This window comes from Ciconia boyciana, chromosome 5 (assembly GCF_034638445.1).
Source record: "Ciconia boyciana chromosome 5, ASM3463844v1, whole genome shotgun sequence".
Classification (NCBI taxonomy): Eukaryota; Metazoa; Chordata; class Aves; order Ciconiiformes; family Ciconiidae; genus Ciconia; species Ciconia boyciana.
In genome coordinates, this window is record NC_132938.1 from 43,346,362 (window position 1) to 43,367,815 (window position 21,454).

The 21,454-nt window shown below is 39.5% G+C and overlaps 1 protein-coding gene across 3 annotated transcripts in view; it reads right to left on the bottom strand.

The window, feature by feature from the left end:
- Positions 1 to 21,454, bottom strand: part of CLCN3 (chloride voltage-gated channel 3) — an 89,227-nt gene that overhangs the window by 52,647 nt on the left and 15,126 nt on the right. For all 3 annotated transcript variants that reach the window (XM_072862536.1, XM_072862538.1, XM_072862534.1), the window contains exon 2: positions 20,327 to 20,502. In XM_072862536.1, coding sequence (XP_072718637.1) covers positions 20,327 to 20,486 — 160 coding nt within the window. In that variant the 5' untranslated portion in view covers positions 20,487 to 20,502. The remainder of the gene's footprint in view (positions 1 to 20,326; positions 20,503 to 21,454) is intronic.

The following is a 21,454-nucleotide window of genomic DNA, read 5'->3' on the forward strand; positions in this document are numbered from 1 at the left end:
AGCTGTGCCTCGTGCTTGCCCTTGAGATCAGAGCAAGTCATGTTATCTCATGCTTCAATTTGTATGGCATCATTTGAGAGTGAATATGTTCCTTACTTAAGAAGAACAATGAGCCCTTTAATGCAAAGATTCTTAACTTGGAAGATAGGTTGTATCTAACTTAGGAAAGAGATATGTCAAACTGTCATATTGACTGTTCAGTTAAGTCAGTTTTATACCACGTGCATGGAAAACACAAACAATGCCAATGGTGCAGAATGACTTTGAAGACCCTTCTTTTTACCAGCTGTGGACAACAGGAAGAATCTGTTAATGCAATTTCCACACATAAAGAATATAACAGGAACTTAAGTTCTTTATGCAGGAAATAAGCTATTTTATTCTTTTCTTTGTTTTCTTTCTTTTCTTTACAAATTGCGCTGGCTAAATAGAAACAAGCATACATGTGAAAGGACTTTCATGTGTTGTTGGAAAAGACAACTATGTCTACATCTTGCTTGAACAATTAACCTCTGCTGTGGTATGAATTTCTTGATTATATAGAACCACCTGCACTTGCCGAAAATTACATACTGTTCCACAAATAATGCCATAATATTAGTTCACTATATCATATTTTTAATGTCGGTATTTAGGGCGTTGAAAATGGATTGTTTTGGTCTCTCACTTTAGGCAAAGGACTCCAACTCATGGGTAGGGAGAGTTTAGAAGAGCTGCAGTGATTTACACCATAACCTGTTGGCATATTGTTTTTTTCAGTGGCACTGCTATCACTGCAAGGAGGTAGTAGCGGCTGTAGCAGCAGCTTTTGAATTACCAGTTTACAGGTTGTCATATTAAGGTTAACTATTGCCAATTTTATGTTAACACCATATGCCAGATTGTAAACTGTCTCCACACGGAAGTCACAATATAAGCAACTAAGCTCCTCCAACTGAAGCAGGAATCACTATAGCTATTGAAAAGAACACCAAGCTCATTCAGGACTCAGACTCCCAGAGACAGATCAAAGTACCTTGATATGCAAACACCAGTGAGATCATTTGTTTGCAAACCATTTTCACTGCAAATAAGGTTTAATCATCTGGTTTCAGGCAGTGCCTTGAAAAATTTGCAGTCTGACAACATTACAAAAATCCACCTCCTGCTGAGCTTGCCCTACACTTAAATAAAAAAATAGTGAAAACTGATGCAGCCCTCTCTTGCGTCATATAAACAGCCCTCAATTCTGAGTAAAATTATGGAGACCTCTCAGTTTCACCTCGCTAGTTGGCTAACCCCCAGTCATAAAAGGAAAAAGTTTGAACTTTTGAAGAGACTTGTTACACCCTTCAAGCCCAGCCAGTAGTGAAGAATTGTCTCTCAAACTTTAGAGACAGGCAAGGCAAGCTGATGCTGAGAAAAAGAATGGATTAGACATTTCATCTTCTTATTCATATTCCCCAGTTAAAATATTAATTTGATAATATATTTCAATCCTGGAGATTTAACTTCTATTTAGAAAGAATTATTTTTTCCCCTGTTAAAGTGATGGAAAACAATGAATTATCCTAGCATAACAATTTTTAAAAAACTAAATAGTATAGATCTCCTATAAAATTTAAACCAGTAAATATTAGCTTATATAACTTAACTATTAAAGAACTGATAGCTTCTCAAAGGTAAGTATAACGTGTTTAAATTGACCTAGCAAGAAGCAGGGCAAACAGTCTAAAAATAAAACATAGATAAGTGACGATGAAACTTATCTCCACAGATTGCATACATGAAAGTACGTTGCACGTACAAGCATTGGTAAGATGTCCTCCCTACAAAGAGGCAGATACTTCTGTTACCAGTATAATGTCACCATATTTCTCATTAGACAGCAATTCAACAAGAAAAAACACTAACTTCAGTACTACAAAGAGATTAGTTTTGATAAGCAACAAAAGCAAGTTTTGACCAAAGCTGACAAGTATCCCTTCTGGGCAGGGCTTTGGTGCAAGCTATCCAAGCCTCCGCATGCATAGCACTCTAATTATTTTGCATGTTAAAACACACTACGCTCAAGGAATTTACAATTTCACAATACCTACTTGTTCTCCACAATGCTGCCCCTAAAAGTCTGAAATTTATGCAAAGGAAACAGCAACTAGAGAACATAACAGACATATGATATACCACATATATAATTATGATATAATTACTATACATATACATTTATATATGTATTTAGTATATAATACTACATATTCATAATTTCTGTATTCTTCTCAGATGACACAGTGAAGGATAGGTAACATACATGCTTTCAGATGGTGTTAAGAGAAACAAGGTTGTTGTACAACATTGTTTTTAACATAATGGTGAATCTCCCATATGGAACTCCGCAAAACCATTCAAATTGCAAATCAGAGATGACACTAAAAAGGCAAATTTCTATCAACTAAATATTAAAGATATCTAAAAATCTAGATGATAAGACTTTCTGAAGACGGGTTCCAGTTAACATTCACTTGTTTAGTCCCATCTAATATAAAACATTTTCCCCCATAAAACAAGGAGTATATATAATTAGTATTCTTTCCCAATATCATCCAATTTCCACATGCTTTCACAGAAGGCATTTTCACCACTGAGTAACAGCCTCTATGACTTTGTAAGCCTCAGTTAAGTGCTTAAGTATGAGTGGTAATGTGAATGGCAGTACTGTGCAAGCTTTATAGAATTGCTGTCCTGACAGCCAAGGGACTTACCAAGCCTACTGAAATGAGCAGACTTCTTCCATTAACTTACTGTCCTCTGAATGAGAGGGAAAGACTACAATTACTTTAGAAATTCCATATTGTTAGCTTTTTATCTGCATAATATGTGTGCAGTTTATGGTTCAATTTTCATTAGCCAAAGAAAAGAAAAAAAAAGAAAGATAATTTCTTAATCCTTCATTTTCCCCTCATTGCATGGTCTTGATTCTTTAAAATCTGTAATTCTGTATTTTATTACATAAACTGTAAAATTATGATGAACACTCTATCATCCATGGCAACTTACCCAGATTGGATAAATTCATGTCTGTGCTCATTTGTACTCCAAGCTTACATTCTGCAGCTATGCAGCTTTCAGTTTAACTACATTATTTCCACAACCATTTTAAGTACAGATACATTATTGCCATTTTGTTCATGTTGCTAAGAAACTAGGCTCATAAACTCTTCCAGCCCTACAGACTTAAAACACAAACTATATGTTTGAACAGGGCTCCTGATTTTGGCAGGGTTCAGCAACTAAAGCACAGAGCTAGAGTCATGCCCCCGCATTCACGTCATGCTCTGGACAGCCTGCAGTGTTGAGAAGCATGGGATCTTCCAGCTACCGGGAGGGACCTGCCCATCCTCAGGAGGTGGGACAGATTCTATATGGTGAATTCATCTATATTTAGACTCAACAGAACAAAAATACGTTAAGAGACGGTTAAAAGATAAAAGTATTTAAATAATAATAATAATAATTAAAACAAACAGTTGATGCTAAGTGAGTAACAGAGGACTACAAAAAGCGCACATGCAGTCCAGCAAGAAAGTGCTTGTTTAGTCTTGTCAATGAGATTTGCTGAATTAAAAACACACAAGAAAAACCACCTTACACATTTGGAGACCTAAGGAATGAGAAACACAGATGTTCACCTCCTGCATGTAAGTTTATTTAAAACTTTTTTGGAAGCATGTTCTTACCACCTTGAAAAGAAAATTTATACCAGATTCTCATCTACTGCTAAGATATTTCCTATGATTTACTGTACAAGAAAATATTTTCCATGCATAGAGAAACATAAATCACTGTTAACTTAAATAAAATAATAGTGCTTATTACTATTGCTGCCTCTTACCGAGTGACCAGAATTGTGGCAAGCAGATATGCCATTGTTATCTCAAAACGTGTGTGGGGGGGTTTTGGGGTTTTTTTTTTTTGGATGAAAGGGAAATAGTATGGGAGTTATTAGTAGCTAAGAAGGGATCACAGTTAGGAATGGAAACTAGCACATGGGACCTGTAGAATCTTCGAGGTAGTAGATAATGCTTAGGCCAGATAAGAGGGCATCAGCAACGCATGCCTCACTAACGAGCATCTCCTCAAAGAACACAAAGCCGTGAAACTTCAAGGACTGGTAGCAGGAGCATCCTCCTACAGGGAAGGTCGCCAAGATCGAGGGATGCCACAACCATGAAATCGGCGGCAGTCACAGTAACTAGGGGAAAGGTGAAGACGGCAGGGGGAGATTGCGACCACCGACCGAAAGGACTACCCCCCCTACTCCTTTTGAGCACGCGCAGTGACTTAAAAATCACACTGTAGCTTTAAGTTTAAGCGGAGAAAACACAGACCGATGGAAGACGAGGATGCTCCGTCAGTTCAATGATTATGTGTTAGACAGGCGTGGTATGTTAACTTTCATGTATAAATGTTAGAAAGAATTACAGTAGGTGTGCTTGATTTGTGGAAATATTCCACCTTGCACCCTGCGCAGAATAAAACAATGTCTCCTCTCTAAACATACTTCGTGTGTTTCGGGACCTATTTTATAAAACAGGTAACAGTTTTGGTGACCCAGATGGGACTTGGATTTTGAGACTGGACTTCGATCGACACTTGCTACTGCCAGAGGGATCGCGAGCCGGACTCCAGCACGCACCGCGGGGCTTTTTCCGAGGACTCCTCTCGCAATTCCCTGGTGGGTGCTGAGTAGCCGACTGATACCGGGATAGAGACATTGCTATTTTGATGTTTTGTTGCTTCTTGGTATTTCCCAGTATATCCACTTGCAATACGAACCGGTGGGTTGGTTGCAACTCCTATTTTCTCTCTCCTGTGCTACTACGGTGACGACCGGAGCAGGTAGAGTTGGTTTTGGTTAACTGGCGAATTAATTGCAGCCACTGCAATTATATTGGTAATCATTGGTGATATTATTGGTGGTTTTAAAGAATATTATTGTAAGGCAATATGTTGTAAAATATTTACGAATGGGAAACATGACATCTTCCAAAGAAGGGTACATAATTAAAGCTTCCCTGTTGGGTTGTATTTTAAAACATTGCAATAAGTTTTGAGGCAATCCATTAACACAGAAAAAGTTAATGGAATATTGTAACCAATGGTGGCCGTTGTATGTCTTAGACAATGGAGAGAAGTGGCCAAAGAACAGAACTTTGAAATATAATACTATATAACAGCTAATGCTGGTTTGTAGAAGAGAAGGAAAATGGGATGAGGTACCATATGTGGATTTGGTTTTCACGTTGCAGAATGACTGGAAAAGCAGAAGAGAATGTGGATTGATTACAAAGGATGCAAATGTTTTGGCTTTAGAGGAAACAGACAGATTTGGATCCGGGGAGAGAGACCGATGCACTAACATTTGTGACACTGTTTGTGGGGCAGTCGAATCCTGATATTAGGAGAAAATTGCAAAAGATAGAATGAGCAGAGGCAAGATCTATGGACAAGTTATTAGAGGTGACATGGAAGGTGTATATTGATAGGGAGGAGGAGGAGAAGAGACAGGAGAAGGAGTTAAGAAAGAGGTGCAAGGCTCAGCTGCTGGCTGCAGCAATAGTGGAAGGCAACCAAAATAACAGAAGGAGAAATGATGGATATATGTTAAATAGCCCTCCTATGGGAGGAAGTATGATGACCCCCTTTAGGCCTGGGGAGGGTAAACCTTTGAATAAGGATCAGTATGCTTTTTGTAAACAAAAGGGGCACTGGAAGAGGGAATGTCCTCAGAATTTATTTCAGAGGAATTTTCCAAGAAAACAAGAACATCCCAAGGTGGAAGAGCTGCTTACGTTGGGTCAAGATTCAGATTGACGGGGACCAGGGGATGAATTTAAAGTTTCCCCAACAGAACCCCTGGTTACTTTGAAGTTGGGGAATGATAAAGATAGATTTTTAAATAGATACCGGAGTGGCGTGTTCAGTGTTAAATACCTGTAAGGGTAAACTGAATAAACAAAATATATTTATTATTGGAGCCACAGGGAAAAAGGAGGTAACACCTTCCTTCCAACCAATTAAGTGTGGAATTAGAAATCGAGTTTTTACTCACAAATTTTTATGTGTTCCCAATTGTCCAATGCCTTTCTTGCGAAGAGATTTGCTTCGCAAATGAAATGCACAAATTGTTTTTGAAAGAGGCAATATACAGGTACAGATACCGGAAGAAAAAGCCCTGGAAGCGCAAGTGTTTACGTTACAGGAAGAAGTACAAGAGACTCCGGAACCTGAAACAATTCCGGAAGAGATACTGAATGCAGTAACCCCACTGGTATAGGCCTCTGGGATCCCAGGACGATCTCGTGCTGCTGAGCCAGTAAACATCACATCGAGACCTGGAGCATGACCGGTAAGATGAAAACAGCATCTTATTAAACTAGAAGGAAGAAAGGGTTTAGAACCCCTAATAGAAAAGTTTATGGCTCATGGACTGCTATGAGAATGCCAATCAGAGTATAACACTCCAATTTTACTGGTAAAGAAACCTCATTCGAATATAGATTAGTTCAAGATTTGAGAGCAGTAAATCAAATTGTGCAAGATGTCTACCCAGTGGTAGCAAATCCATACACTTTACTGACTGCAATTCAAGAAACAGATCAGTGGTTCACAGTATTAGATTTGAAGTATGCCTTCTTTTGCATCCCTTCGAATTTGAAAGTCAAAAGATATTTGCCTTCGAGTGGGAAAATCCAAATACTGGCCAAAAGACTCAACTGTGTTGGACTGTTCTTCCCCAAGGATTTAAGAACAGTCCAACAATCTTTGGAAATCAATTAGCTAAGGAATTGGAGAATTGGCAGAAAGAAAACACAGAAATAACTTTGCTACAGTATGTGGATAATATACTTTTGGGAACAAGAACATTAGAGGACTCTACGCAGTATACCATTGATCTCTTGAATTTTCTAGGAGCAGCAGAGTATAGGGTGTCAAAGAAAGGCACAAATTGCACAACAGACAGTGACTTATTTGGGATTCACTGTCACCAAAGGTCAGCAAAGCCTTGGTGCAGAGAGAAAAGAGGCAATTTTTCAAATACCAGAGCCTGTGTTTAAATCAGAGTTAAGAGCATTCCTGGGAATGGCCAGGTGGTGTCGCCTGTGGATTATCAATTTTGGACTGATTGCGAAACCCCTTTATGAGGCTGTGAAAGGTACAGAGGAACTTCTAGAATGGACTCCAGAATGCCAAACGGCTTTTTATCAGTTGAAAGAAGCCTTGATGTCAGCACCCGCACTAGGACTTCCTAATTTGGAAAAACCTTTCGAGCTTTTTGTGAATGAAAGGCAGCATGTTGCACTAGGGGTTCTGGTCCAAAAGACTGGATCTTAGAAAAGACCAGTTGGATATTTTTCTAAGCAATTAGATCAAGTAAGCAAAGGGTGGCCCTCTTGTTTAAGGGCCATTGCTGCAACTGTGTTGCTCATTCAGGAAGCTAGGAAATTAACTTTGGGACAAAGAATGACGGTACAGGTGCCACATGCTGTGACAATAGCTCTAAAGCAAAAAGGGGGACATTGGTTATCCCCCAGATGGATGATGAAATATCAGGCTGTGTTATTAGAACAAGAGCATGGGGAACTGAAAGTAACAGCCACCTTGAGTCCAGCCACCCTGTTACCATTGCCTGGGGAAACTGAATTGGAACATGACTGTCTAAAAACAATTGAACAGGTATATGAGAGTAGGATTGATCTGAAAGATACAGCTCTGGATTCAGCAGAATTAAATTTGTTTATAGATGGGAGCAGCCAAGTGATTAATGGAATCCGAAGGGCAGGATATGCAGTTATTATTGGAGGCGATGAATTGGATGAATTGGAAGCAAAAGCCTTCCCTGCCAACACGTCTGCCCAGAAGGCAGAGCTGGTTGCACTAATAAGAGCTTTAGAGCTAGCAGAAGGAAAGACTGTGAATATATGGACAGACTCTAAATATGTTTTTGGAGTAGTTCATGCACATGGAGCAATTTGGAAAAAAAGGGGTCTCCTTTTGTCATAAGGAACACCAGTTAAGTATGGAGAACTAATAAGAAAATTGTTGCAGGTTATCAAACTACCTAAACAAGTAGCAATCATGCATTGTAAAGTTCATCAATTTGGGAATGCTCCTGAAGTGGTTGGGAACTGACAGGTGGATTAGCAGCTAAAAGAGCAACGGAAGAACAAGTTTTGGGATTATGGCCTGAGAAGTATGGAGACTTAAAGGGACTGCCAACTTATACCAAGTAGGATGATCAGTTAGCTAAACTGCTCAATGCGAAGAAGAACAAAGATGGATGGTGGATCTCAGAAGGTGATCGAGTAGTAGTACCTTCAAATGTTATGAGAGAATTATGGAAAAAGAACATAGCGGAACACGTTGGGGGGTAAAAGCTCTCATGGACAATGTTAAACTCCACACTTTAAGCATAGGGATGGGAAATATAGCCAAGAGTATTATCAATAAGTGTGAAATCTGCCAGCGAAACAATCCTCAAACTCAACCCAGACCTCCACCCGGGAAAACTATAAAAGGAAATACTCCTGGTGACTAATGGCAAATAGATTTCTTAGAACTTGCCAGGCAAAATGGGTATCGGTATTTGTTAGTATTAGTGGATACTTTCTCTGGATGGCCAGAAGCCTTTCCCTGTCACACCAATCAGGCTAGAGAAGTAGTTAAAGTATTATTGAAAGAAATAGTTCCTCATTTCAGGATTCCGATTAGAATGTCCTCAGACTGAGGACCCCATTTTGTGGCAAAAGTAATTCAGTCATTGGCAAGAATGTTAGAAATAAAGTGGGATTTACACACACCGTGGAGGCCGCAGATCTAGTGGGGAAGTAGAGAGAATGAATCAATTAAAAGGCAATTGAATAAAATCTGTCAGGAAGCGTAGTTAAAATGGCCAGATGCTCTCCCATTAGCATTGTTGAGAGCAAGGATTACACTGAGGTCCAGAGAAAAGGTCAGTCCTTTTGAAATACTATATGGGAGACCTTATCAAAGTATTCATCATGAGCCAGGATCTATAGAATTAACAGGGAAACAGTATGTTGAGGAATATGTGATTTCTCTAGGGAAGGTCTTGTCTTCTCTTAACAGGTATCTACAACTGAGAACCCCTTTGGACCTCGATACTGCAGTTCACAAATTTCAGCCAGGAGATTGGGTCTATCTAAGAACTTGGAACGACGAACCTCTGAAAGAATGCTGGAAAGGACCCTTTCAAGTCCTCCTGACTACATATACTGCAGTCAAGCTTGATGGAGTAGGGCCATGGATTCATCACACTCGGATTAAGAAAGGACTCCCACCAGATAAGTGGTCTGTGGAGAAACAGAATAAAAGCCCTTTACGATTGAGATTTAAAAGGGACAATTCATGAATGGTAATTGGGATCAGGGCATCACCTATGCGGATTTAGATTGTACACAAGGCATATTCTTATTTGTAGACATTGTAATCTCATTCATGATCTTGATGGGAATATGGAAACCAGAATTTTAATTATCATTAGTAGTTACCTAATAACACTAACACATATTAAGGGATTGGAAGACAATTTGATCTTAAAATTGATTCAGGGATTTGGTAAATTACAAAATACTACAGGCATTACCACTTGCCTCCCAATTCCACACTCTAGTAAAAATCCAATAGAATGGGGAATCCTCACTCTAAGAGATCTTCCCTTGGTAAACTGGAGTCAAATAATTGAGCAACAAACCAAGAGTCCGATGGGAGAAATTATAACTTGGACAGTAACAAATGAAAGTTGTAATGGGACTCTTGCATCATTACCAAATGGAGAATCTTTATGTTGGTCAGTAGATAGTAACCATGAAAGGAACACAGTTTCCAATTCAGTTAACCAACAACAAGTAGAATATATGCATGAGACAAACTGGAAAAGGCCAATGGGAGACAAATGGAGGTATATGAACCTTAGTTCATGGTGTTTTGAATGGATAGGACAATTTGGAAACACTAAAAATCAATACAAAGGGATTATTATGAATCCCAAAGAAGGAGAGTATGTCCCTGAATGGAACTGCACTCAAGTATTCAACTGTTCTTACATGGGAATCTTGAAAAACATAAGCGGGGTAGAAAAAGCATTGCGAATTGGATGTCAGTGTCGAAATTTAACTGTAGAACAACAGGATGTAGTACAGAGACAAGTCCAATGCGACACAGAAACTATTCCATCTCCAGGTTATACTGTGTGGGTTCTAAGTGATGGAACTTGGACAAATAGACTTCACTTTAATATTCCGAATCATCAAATTACTTTAGGGGTGTTAACGTTGTGTCCATTGTGGAAAAGAATCCCATTACCCCTCAGTTATGGGGAAGACTCAAAAGAGAATTAGAAGCAGATCCATGGCATAGCCCATCACAGCTATGAAGGTTGGGTGGGCCACAGAATCAATGTTAGCGCCCAAAATAATGGCTTTTGAGAACCAAGTATTGTTTACAAATCTAACGTGGCAGATGAGTAGTTTGGCTAATGCAACTGAACAGGGGTTACTTGTAGTAAATGAACAGGTGCAAACAAACAGTGAAATGGCCTTACAAAATCGTTTAGCCTTAGATCTGTTATTGGCCAAAGAAAAGGGACTATGTGGATATTTGAAACTGGATAAGGAGCATTGTTGTATTTACATTCCCAATGTGACTGAAGATCTAAATAAACAGATTGACCAGATTAGGAGAGTGGCAAAGGGAGCCCATGAGTTACAGGAAAGCATGGAAAACAATTGGATAAATAAAATTCTGCAAAGTGTGGGTGGATGGTCTCTTACAGGATGGTTAGCCAGTTTAGTCCAGGGTTTGATTATTATAGTGATTATGATGATAATAATCATAATGATAATTAGCTGTATGAAACAGGCAATACTGAATACTGTCTTTGTACGAAACATAATACTAGCCAAAGATTATGGAAGTCTGAAATGAAATATTTAAAACTCCCAAAGGGGGGAATTGTTACCTCAAAACATGTATATGTATACATATTTTTGGATGAAAGGGAAATAGTATGGGAGTTATTAGTAGCTAAGAAGGGATCACAGTTAGGAATGGAAACTAGCACATGGGACCTGTAGAATCTTCGAGGTAGTAGATAATGCTTAGGCCAGATAAGAGGGCATCAGCAACGCATGCCTCACTAACGAGCATCTCCTCAAAGAACACAAAGCCGTGAAACTTCAAGGACTGGTAGCAGGAGCATCCTCCTACAGGGAAGGTCGCAAAGATCGAGGGATGCCACAACCATGAAATCGGCGGCAGTCACAGTAACTAGGGGAAAGGTGAAGACGGCAGGGGGAGATTGCGACCACCGACCGAAAGGACTACCCCCCCTACTCCTTTTGAGCACGCGCAGTGACTTAAAAATCACACTGTAGCTTTAAGTTTAAGCGGAGAAAACACAGACCGATGGAAGACGAGGATGCTCCGTCAGTTCAATGATTATGTGTTAGACAGGCGTGGTATGTTAACTTTCATGTATAAATGTTAGAAAGAATTACAGTAGGTGTGCTTGATTTGTGGAAATATTCCACCTTGCACCCTGCGCAGAATAAAACAATGTCTCCTCTCTAAACATACTTCGTGTGTTTCGGGACCTATTTTATAAAACAGGTAACAGTTTTGGTGACCCAGATGGGACTTGGATTTTGAGACTGGACTTCGATCGACACTTGCTACTGCCAGAGGGATCGCGAGCCGGACTCCAGCACGCACCGCGGGGCTTTTTCCGAGGACTCCTCTCGCAATTCCCTGGTGGGTGCTGAGTAGCCGACTGATACCGGGATAGAGACATTGCTATTTTGATGTTTTGTTGCTTCTTGGTATTTCCCAGTATATCCACTTGCAATACGAACCGGTGGGTTGGTTGCAACTCCTATTTTCTCTCTCCTGTGCTACTACGGTGACGACCGGAGCAGGTAGAGTTGGTTTTGGTTAACTGGCGAATTAATTGCAGCCACTGCAATTATATTGGTAATCATTGGTGATATTATTGGTGGTTTTAAAGAATATTATTGTAAGGCAATATGTTGTAAAATATTTACGAATGGGAAACATGACATCTTCCAAAGAAGGGTACATAATTAAAGCTTCCCTGTTGGGTTGTATTTTAAAACATTGCAATAAGTTTTGAGGCAATCCATTAACACAGAAAAAGTTAATGGAATATTGTAACCAATGGTGGCCGTTGTATGTCTTAGACAATGGAGAGAAGTGGCCAAAGAACAGAACTTTGAAATATAATACTATATAACAGCTAATGCTGGTTTGTAGAAGAGAAGGAAAATGGGATGAGGTACCATATGTGGATTTGGTTTTCACGTTGCAGAATGACTGGAAAAGCAGAAGAGAATGTGGATTGATTACAAAGGATGCAAATGTTTTGGCTTTAGAGGAAACAGACAGATTTGGATCCGGGGAGAGAGACCGATGCACTAACATTTGTGACACTGTTTGTGGGGCAGTCGAATCCTGATATTAGGAGAAAATTGCAAAAGATAGAATGAGCAGAGGCAAGATCTATGGACAAGTTATTAGAGGTGACATGGAAGGTGTATATTGATAGGGAGGAGGAGGAGAAGAGACAGGAGAAGGAGTTAAGAAAGAGGTGCAAGGCTCAGCTGCTGGCTGCAGCAATAGTGGAAGGCAACCAAAATAACAGAAGGAGAAATGATGGATATATGTTAAATAGCCCTCCTATGGGAGGAAGTATGATGACCCCCTTTAGGCCTGGGGAGGGTAAACCTTTGAATAAGGATCAGTATGCTTTTGTAAACAAAAGGGGCACTGGAAGAGGGAATGTCCTCAGAATTTATTTCAGAGGAATTTTCCAAGAAAACAAGAACATCCCAAGGTGGAAGAGCTGCTTACGTTGGGTCAAGATTCAGATTGACGGGGACCAGGGGATGAATTTAAAGTTTCCCCAACAGAACCCCTGGTTACTTTGAAGTTGGGGAATGATAAAGATAGATTTTTAAATAGATACCGGAGTGGCGTGTTCAGTGTTAAATACCTGTAAGGGTAAACTGAATAAACAAAATATATTTATTATTGGAGCCACAGGGAAAAAGGAGGTAACACCTTCCTTCCAACCAATTAAGTGTGGAATTAGAAATCGAGTTTTTACTCACAAATTTTTATGTGTTCCCAATTGTCCAATGCCTTTCTTGCGAAGAGATTTGCTTCGCAAATGAAATGCACAAATTGTTTTTGAAAGAGGCAATATACAGGTACAGATACCGGAAGAAAAAGCCCTGGAAGCGCAAGTGTTTACGTTACAGGAAGAAGTACAAGAGACTCCGGAACCTGAAACAATTCCGGAAGAGATACTGAATGCAGTAACCCCACTGGTATAGGCCTCTGGGATCCCAGGACGATCTCGTGCTGCTGAGCCAGTAAACATCACATCGAGACCTGGAGCATGACCGGTAAGATGAAAACAGCATCTTATTAAACTAGAAGGAAGAAAGGGTTTAGAACCCCTAATAGAAAAGTTTATGGCTCATGGACTGCTATGAGAATGCCAATCAGAGTATAACACTCCAATTTTACTGGTAAAGAAACCTCATTCGAATATAGATTAGTTCAAGATTTGAGAGCAGTAAATCAAATTGTGCAAGATGTCTACCCAGTGGTAGCAAATCCATACACTTTACTGACTGCAATTCAAGAAACAGATCAGTGGTTCACAGTATTAGATTTGAAGTATGCCTTCTTTTGCATCCCTTCGGAATTTGAAAGTCAAAAGATATTTGCCTTCGAGTGGGAAAATCCAAATACTGGCCAAAAGACTCAACTGTGTTGGACTGTTCTTCCCCAAGGATTTAAGAACAGTCCAACAATCTTTGGAAATCAATTAGCTAAGGAATTGGAGAATTGGCAGAAAGAAAACACAGAAATAACTTTGCTACAGTATGTGGATAATATACTTTTGGGAACAAGAACATTAGAGGACTCTACGCAGTATACCATTGATCTCTTGAATTTTCTAGGAGCAGCAGAGTATAGGGTGTCAAAGAAAGGCACAAATTGCACAACAGACAGTGACTTATTTGGGATTCACTGTCACCAAAGGTCAGCAAAGCCTTGGTGCAGAGAGAAAAGAGGCAATTTTTCAAATACCAGAGCCTGTGTTTAAATCAGAGTTAAGAGCATTCCTGGGAATGGCCAGGTGGTGTCGCCTGTGGATTATCAATTTTGGACTGATTGCGAAACCCCTTTATGAGGCTGTGAAAGGTACAGAGGAACTTCTAGAATGGACTCCAGAATGCCAAACGGCTTTTTATCAGTTGAAAGAAGCCTTGATGTCAGCACCCGCACTAGGACTTCCTAATTTGGAAAAACCTTTCGAGCTTTTTGTGAATGAAAGGCAGCATGTTGCACTAGGGGTTCTGGTCCAAAAGACTGGATCTTAGAAAAGACCAGTTGGATATTTTTCTAAGCAATTAGATCAAGTAAGCAAAGGGTGGCCCTCTTGTTTAAGGGCCATTGCTGCAACTGTGTTGCTCATTCAGGAAGCTAGGAAATTAACTTTGGGACAAAGAATGACGGTACAGGTGCCACATGCTGTGACAATAGCTCTAAAGCAAAAAGGGGGACATTGGTTATCCCCAGATGGATGATGAAATATCAGGCTGTGTTATTAGAACAAGAGCATGGGGAACTGAAAGTAACAGCCACCTTGAGTCCAGCCACCCTGTTACCATTGCCTGGGGAAACTGAATTGGAACATGACTGTCTAAAAACAATTGAACAGGTATATGAGAGTAGGATTGATCTGAAAGATACAGCTCTGGATTCAGCAGAATTAAATTTGTTTATAGATGGGAGCAGCCAAGTGATTAATGGAATCCGAAGGGCAGGATATGCAGTTATTATTGGAGGCGATGAATTGGATGAATTGGAAGCAAAAGCCTTCCCTGCCAACACGTCTGCCCAGAAGGCAGAGCTGGTTGCACTAATAAGAGCTTTAGAGCTAGCAGAAGGAAAGACTGTGAATATATGGACAGACTCTAAATATGTTTTTGGAGTAGTTCATGCACATGGAGCAATTTGGAAAAAAAGGGGTCTCCTTTTGTCATAAGGAACACCAGTTAAGTATGGAGAACTAATAAGAAAATTGTTGCAGGTTATCAAACTACCTAAACAAGTAGCAATCATGCATTGTAAAGTTCATCAATTTGGGAATGCTCCTGAAGTGGTTGGGAACTGACAGGTGGATTAGCAGCTAAAAGAGCAACGGAAGAACAAGTTTTGGGATTATGGCCTGAGAAGTATGGAGACTTAAAGGGACTGCCAACTTATACCAAGTAGGATGATCAGTTAGCTAAACTGCTCAATGCGAAGAAGAACAAAGATGGATGGTGGATCTCAGAAGGTGATCGAGTAGTAGTACCTTCAAATGTTATGAGAGAATTATGGAAAAAGAACATAGCGGAACACGTTGGGGGGTAAAAGCTCTCATGGACAATGTTAAACTCCACACTTTAAGCATAGGGATGGGAAATATAGCCAAGAGTATTATCAATAAGTGTGAAATCTGCCAGCGAAACAATCCTCAAACTCAACCCAGACCTCCACCCGGGAAAACTATAAAAGGAAATACTCCTGGTGACTAATGGCAAATAGATTTCTTAGAACTTGCCAGGCAAAATGGGTATCGGTATTTGTTAGTATTAGTGGATACTTTCTCTGGATGGCCAGAAGCCTTTCCCTGTCACACCAATCAGGCTAGAGAAGTAGTTAAAGTATTATTGAAAGAAATAGTTCCTCATTTCAGGATTCCGATTAGAATGTCCTCAGACTGAGGACCCCATTTTGTGGCAAAAGTAATTCAGTCATTGGCAAGAATGTTAGAAATAAAGTGGGATTTACACACACCGTGGAGGCCGCAGTCTAGTGGGGAAGTAGAGAGAATGAATCAATTAAAAGGCAATTGAATAAAATCTGTCAGGAAGCGTAGTTAAAATGGCCAGATGCTCTCCCATTAGCATTGTTGAGAGCAAGGATTACACTGAGGTCCAGAGAAAAGGTCAGTCCTTTTGAAATACTATATGGGAGACCTTATCAAAGTATTCATCATGAGCCAGGATCTATAGAATTAACAGGGAAACAGTATGTTGAGGAATATGTGATTTCTCTAGGGAAGGTCTTGTCTTCTCTTAACAGGTATCTACAACTGAGAACCCCTTTGGACCTCGATACTGCAGTTCACAAATTTCAGCCAGGAGATTGGGTCTATCTAAGAACTTGGAACGACGAACCTCTGAAAGAATGCTGGAAAGGACCCTTTCAAGTCCTCCTGACTACATATACTGCAGTCAAGCTTGATGGAGTAGGGCCATGGATTCATCACACTCGGATTAAGAAAGGACTCCCACCAGATAAGTGGTCTGTGGAGAAACAGAATAAAAGCCCTTTACGATTGAGATTTAAAAGGGACAATTCATGAATGGTAATTGGGATCAGGGCATCACCTATGCGGATTTAGATTGTACACAAGGCATATTCTTATTTGTAGACATTGTAATCTCATTCATGATCTTGATGGGAATATGGAAACCAGAATTTTAATTATCATTAGTAGTTACCTAATAACACTAACACATATTAAGGGATTGGAAGACAATTTGATCTTAAAATTGATTCAGGGATTTGGTAAATTACAAAATACTACAGGCATTACCACTTGCCTCCCAATTCCACACTCTAGTAAAAATCCAATAGAATGGGGAATCCTCACTCTAAGAGATCTTCCCTTGGTAAACTGGAGTCAAATAATTGAGCAACAAACCAAGAGTCCGATGGGAGAAATTATAACTTGGACAGTAACAAATGAAAGTTGTAATGGGACTCTTGCATCATTACCAAATGGAGAATCTTTATGTTGGTCAGTAGATAGTAACCATGAAAGGAACACAGTTTCCAATTCAGTTAACCAACAACAAGTAGAATATATGCATGAGACAAACTGGAAAAGGCCAATGGGAGACAAATGGAGGTATATGAACCTTAGTTCATGGTGTTTTGAATGGATAGGACAATTTGGAAACACTAAAAATCAATACAAAGGGATTATTATGAATCCCAAAGAAGGAGAGTATGTCCCTGAATGGAACTGCACTCAAGTATTCAACTGTTCTTACATGGGAATCTTGAAAAACATAAGCGGGGTAGAAAAAGCATTGCGAATTGGATGTCAGTGTCGAAATTTAACTGTAGAACAACAGGATGTAGTACAGAGACAAGTCCAATGCGACACAGAAACTATTCCATCTCCAGGTTATACTGTGTGGGTTCTAAGTGATGGAACTTGGACAAATAGACTTCACTTTAATATTCCGAATCATCAAATTACTTTAGGGGTGTTAACGTTGTGTCCATTGTGGAAAAGAATCCCATTACCCCTCAGTTATGGGGAAGACTCAAAAGAGAATTAGAAGCAGACCCATGGCATAGCCCATCACAGCTATGAAGGTTGGGTGGGCCACAGAATCAATGTTAGCGCCCAAAATAATGGCTTTTGAGAACCAAGTATTGTTTACAAATCTAACGTGGCAGATGAGTAGTTTGGCTAATGCAACTGAACAGGGGTTACTTGTAGTAAATGAACAGGTGCAAACAAACAGTGAAATGGCCTTACAAAATCGTTTAGCCTTAGATCTGTTATTGGCCAAAGAAAAGGGACTATGTGGATATTTGAAACTGGATAAGGAGCATTGTTGTATTTACATTCCCAATGTGACTGAAGATCTAAATAAACAGATTGACCAGATTAGGAGAGTGGCAAAGGGAGCCCATGAGTTACAGGAAAGCATGGAAAACAATTGGATAAATAAAATTCTGCAAAGTGTGGGTGGATGGTCTCTTACAGGATGGTTAGCCAGTTTAGTCCAGGGTTTGATTATTATAGTGATTATGATGATAATAATCATAATGATAATTAGCTGTATGAAACAGGCAATACTGAATACTGTCTTTGTACGAAACATAATACTAGCCAAAGATTATGGAAGTCTGAAATGAAATATTTAAAACTCCCAAAGGGGGGAATTGTTACCTCAAAACATGTATATGTATACATATTTTTGGATGAAAGGGAAATAGTATGGGAGTTATTAGTAGCTAAGAAGGGATCACAGTTAGGAATGGAAACTAGCACATGGGACCTGTAGAATCTTCGAGGTAGTAGATAATGCTTAGGCCAGATAAGAGGGCATCAGCAACGCATGCCTCACTAACGAGCATCTCCTCAAAGAACACAAAGCCGTGAAACTTCAAGGACTGGTAGCAGGAGCATCCTCCTACAGGGAAGGTCGCCAAGATCGAGGGATGCCACAACCATGAAATCGGCGGCAGTCACAGTAACTAGGGGAAAGGTGAAGACGGCAGGGGGAGATTGCGACCACCGACCGAAAGGACTACCCCCCCTACTCCTTTTGAGCACGCGCAGTGACTTAAAAATCACACTGTAGCTTTAAGTTTAAGCGGAGAAAACACAGACCGATGGAAGACGAGGATGCTCCGTCAGTTCAATGATTATGTGTTAGACAGGCGTGGTATGTTAACTTTCATGTATAAATGTTAGAAAGAATTACAGTAGGTGTGCTTGATTTGTGGAAATATTCCACCTTGCACCCTGCGCAGAATAAAACAATGTCTCCTCTCTAAACATACTTCGTGTGTTTCGGGACCTATTTTATAAAACAGGTAACACCATTAGCAAAAAATTCAACTCTAGGAAAGAAAACACATTCATATTTATGTTCTAATGCACATTCTAATACTTCAGCATCACAATGAGATAGGAGCTGCTAGCATGTGCAACAATTAGCATTACTTTTGACAGTGCAAACAGAACAACCACCTCGTCTGTTTGGACTCAATTTACGGATCTAATTTCACAATAAGTAAGGGCAGAACACTGGCTCTGAAACTATTGATTTTACTGCACACTTATTTCTCCTTAAAGCTTGAAGTGATGGAGAGGATTTATATAAACAATAACCAGAGTAGCTTCAGACTTTCAGTACAGGTTGCAGATATTATGTTGGACAAGCAAGGCACTCACTTTATTAAAAGTGCCAGATATTCAGAATAAAATATTACACGTGAAAGCCAGTTGTTCACTTAATAACTTCCTAACTATCAAGTGCTTGACTTCATCATGCTGGTGTTCTCTAAGTAATTTGGCAGGAGTTTTTATGTAGATTGAAGATGTCCTGGCTCTTGACACCTGTATTAGCATACATGTTAAATAACAACACATTCAAGACATACCTAATTAGACAGAAGGAATAAAGATGAGAAGGATACTTATAATTACATGACACAACTATCTAGTACAATGCCAACATCCAATTGCCAAGTGTTGCAAAGGGAAAATGCATGAAGGAAGAGACTGCAGAGATGGAAGACAACTGAATGTTAATGGAGGAGGAAAGGATGATAAAAAAGAGAAAAGTCAAGAGGCTGAGTTGGATTTTAAACAAAATAAGAGGAAGTGACAAGAATACATATTTAACCAAGTTTACCATCTTAAACAGAAATTAATTACTTTCCCTCCTTCTGTTCCCCTCTTTGACCATTGCTAAGAGAATGTTAATGCTTTCACACCATTAACTGCTTTGTTAAGTGGGGGGGGGGGGGAGGAGAGAGAGCGAGCTTCCCAGTTCTTTCTTCTTATTACTTCAGTGCTTTTATCAGTGCTCACAGTAACAAGTTTGCTTTGCAACTTTTCACCTAGTCAAAAGTTCAACTTGTATGGTGTTTTCTGCTGCTTCTAACACCTCTACTTGTAAGGTTTTTGCCTCTCTTTTACAGATCTGAAGCTGAATCAAGCAGAAACAGATTTATCTCTACAAGTAATGATTAACAGAGACTGTTAATTTCTGCCCCAAAGAAATACTGAAGACAGTGAGACTTCCAAAATCCTGCTGCAGCTAAGACAGACCAGGTAGCTGCAGAATAGCCATTTTTCCCCTACTTGACAGCAAGTTTGTCATCTGCCAGAAGTAAGTTACTATCTGTCTCGTATCAGAAGTCATCCCGTACAATGTAACTGTTGGGCAAGCACACAGAAAAATATTCAGCCACTTTCAGGTTTAAAGCACCCCTCTGAAGGACAGATTAGCTAAAGAGAAACATTAATTAGTTATGAAAAAGCATTGGTTTTGTTTATTAAAAAAAAACCAAAAAACAAAAAACCAAAACCCACCAAACCACAAAAATACAACCCAGAGAAATTTTTAAGCTGAAATTAACATTAACTTACCAACTGATGCATCACCATCCAAGAGATTGTCATCTTCAGAGGTCTGAAAGTCCATAATTACACCTGCTCCATCTAAAAGCTCCTCATCGCTGCTTGCACTGGTTATACTGTTGTAACTGTTTCGATAGTAGCCTCTATGAAACAGCTGCTCAGACTCCATTTAGCTGCTTTATAACCTATATAAAGAAAATGAGTTATTTTCTATTTGAATACACACAAAAGACTGAGAAGTTTATATCAAATAAAACAAAACAAGTTTATTTCATGATGTGGGGAAAAAATATTAAGGTCACAATACTGTAAGTTACAAAAAACGTAGCAGTAATACAGAACATTTTATATATAGAACATTTTACACAAATCTTTCGTGATTTTTAACTGGATGATGCTTCCTCATCCCCTTCCTTGGCCTCTCCTTTGTTCAATGTTATCATCATGAAAGTATTTCACTTTCAGTACAGGTGGTTGGAATGTGCATGCCCCATGCACACGAATGTGCATTGCACGATGGAGCTGGTGCAAAATCCAGCCAATGTTAAGGTTAAAAAATGAGTTTCTTTAGTCGTGGTATCTTTGTACTATGTCCGCTTGGAGTGAAACAGGTGGCAGGCTAAAGTTGTAGTCCCCTGAACACAACTGTTCACATTCTTTTGCACAGAAGAGCAAAAATATAAAAGTGGAAAACAGTTCAAAATCTTCGTGTCCACATAAAGCTTTCAAAACCCTTACCTATATGTCTTTTGTTTGGTTGTTATTTTATTTTTAAACACAACGAGGTGTCAGCAACACATGCTTTTTTGCACATTCAGTATAACACCAACACATTAGGTTTTCACAGACTCAGGCCAAGTCCTCCTTTGCCTTGTAGAGTTAAATCCACAGAAATAACTTTGTGATTGGGGTGGGAGGGAGGACAAGACGTGATCACTCCTTGATTCCACGCTCTTCTTTATCCAAAGAAAGTCTTGTGTTTGTAATTTCTTAAAGATCATCACTCCTTATTAACATACAACAGCCCAATATACATTTTTTCAGTAATAAGAAACCTCTCATTCCCTCCAAGTAAAGGAGGTGCCCCCCCAATCCACCTCCAAATCTCTTCTTTACACCCTTTTTCCTCTGCTTATC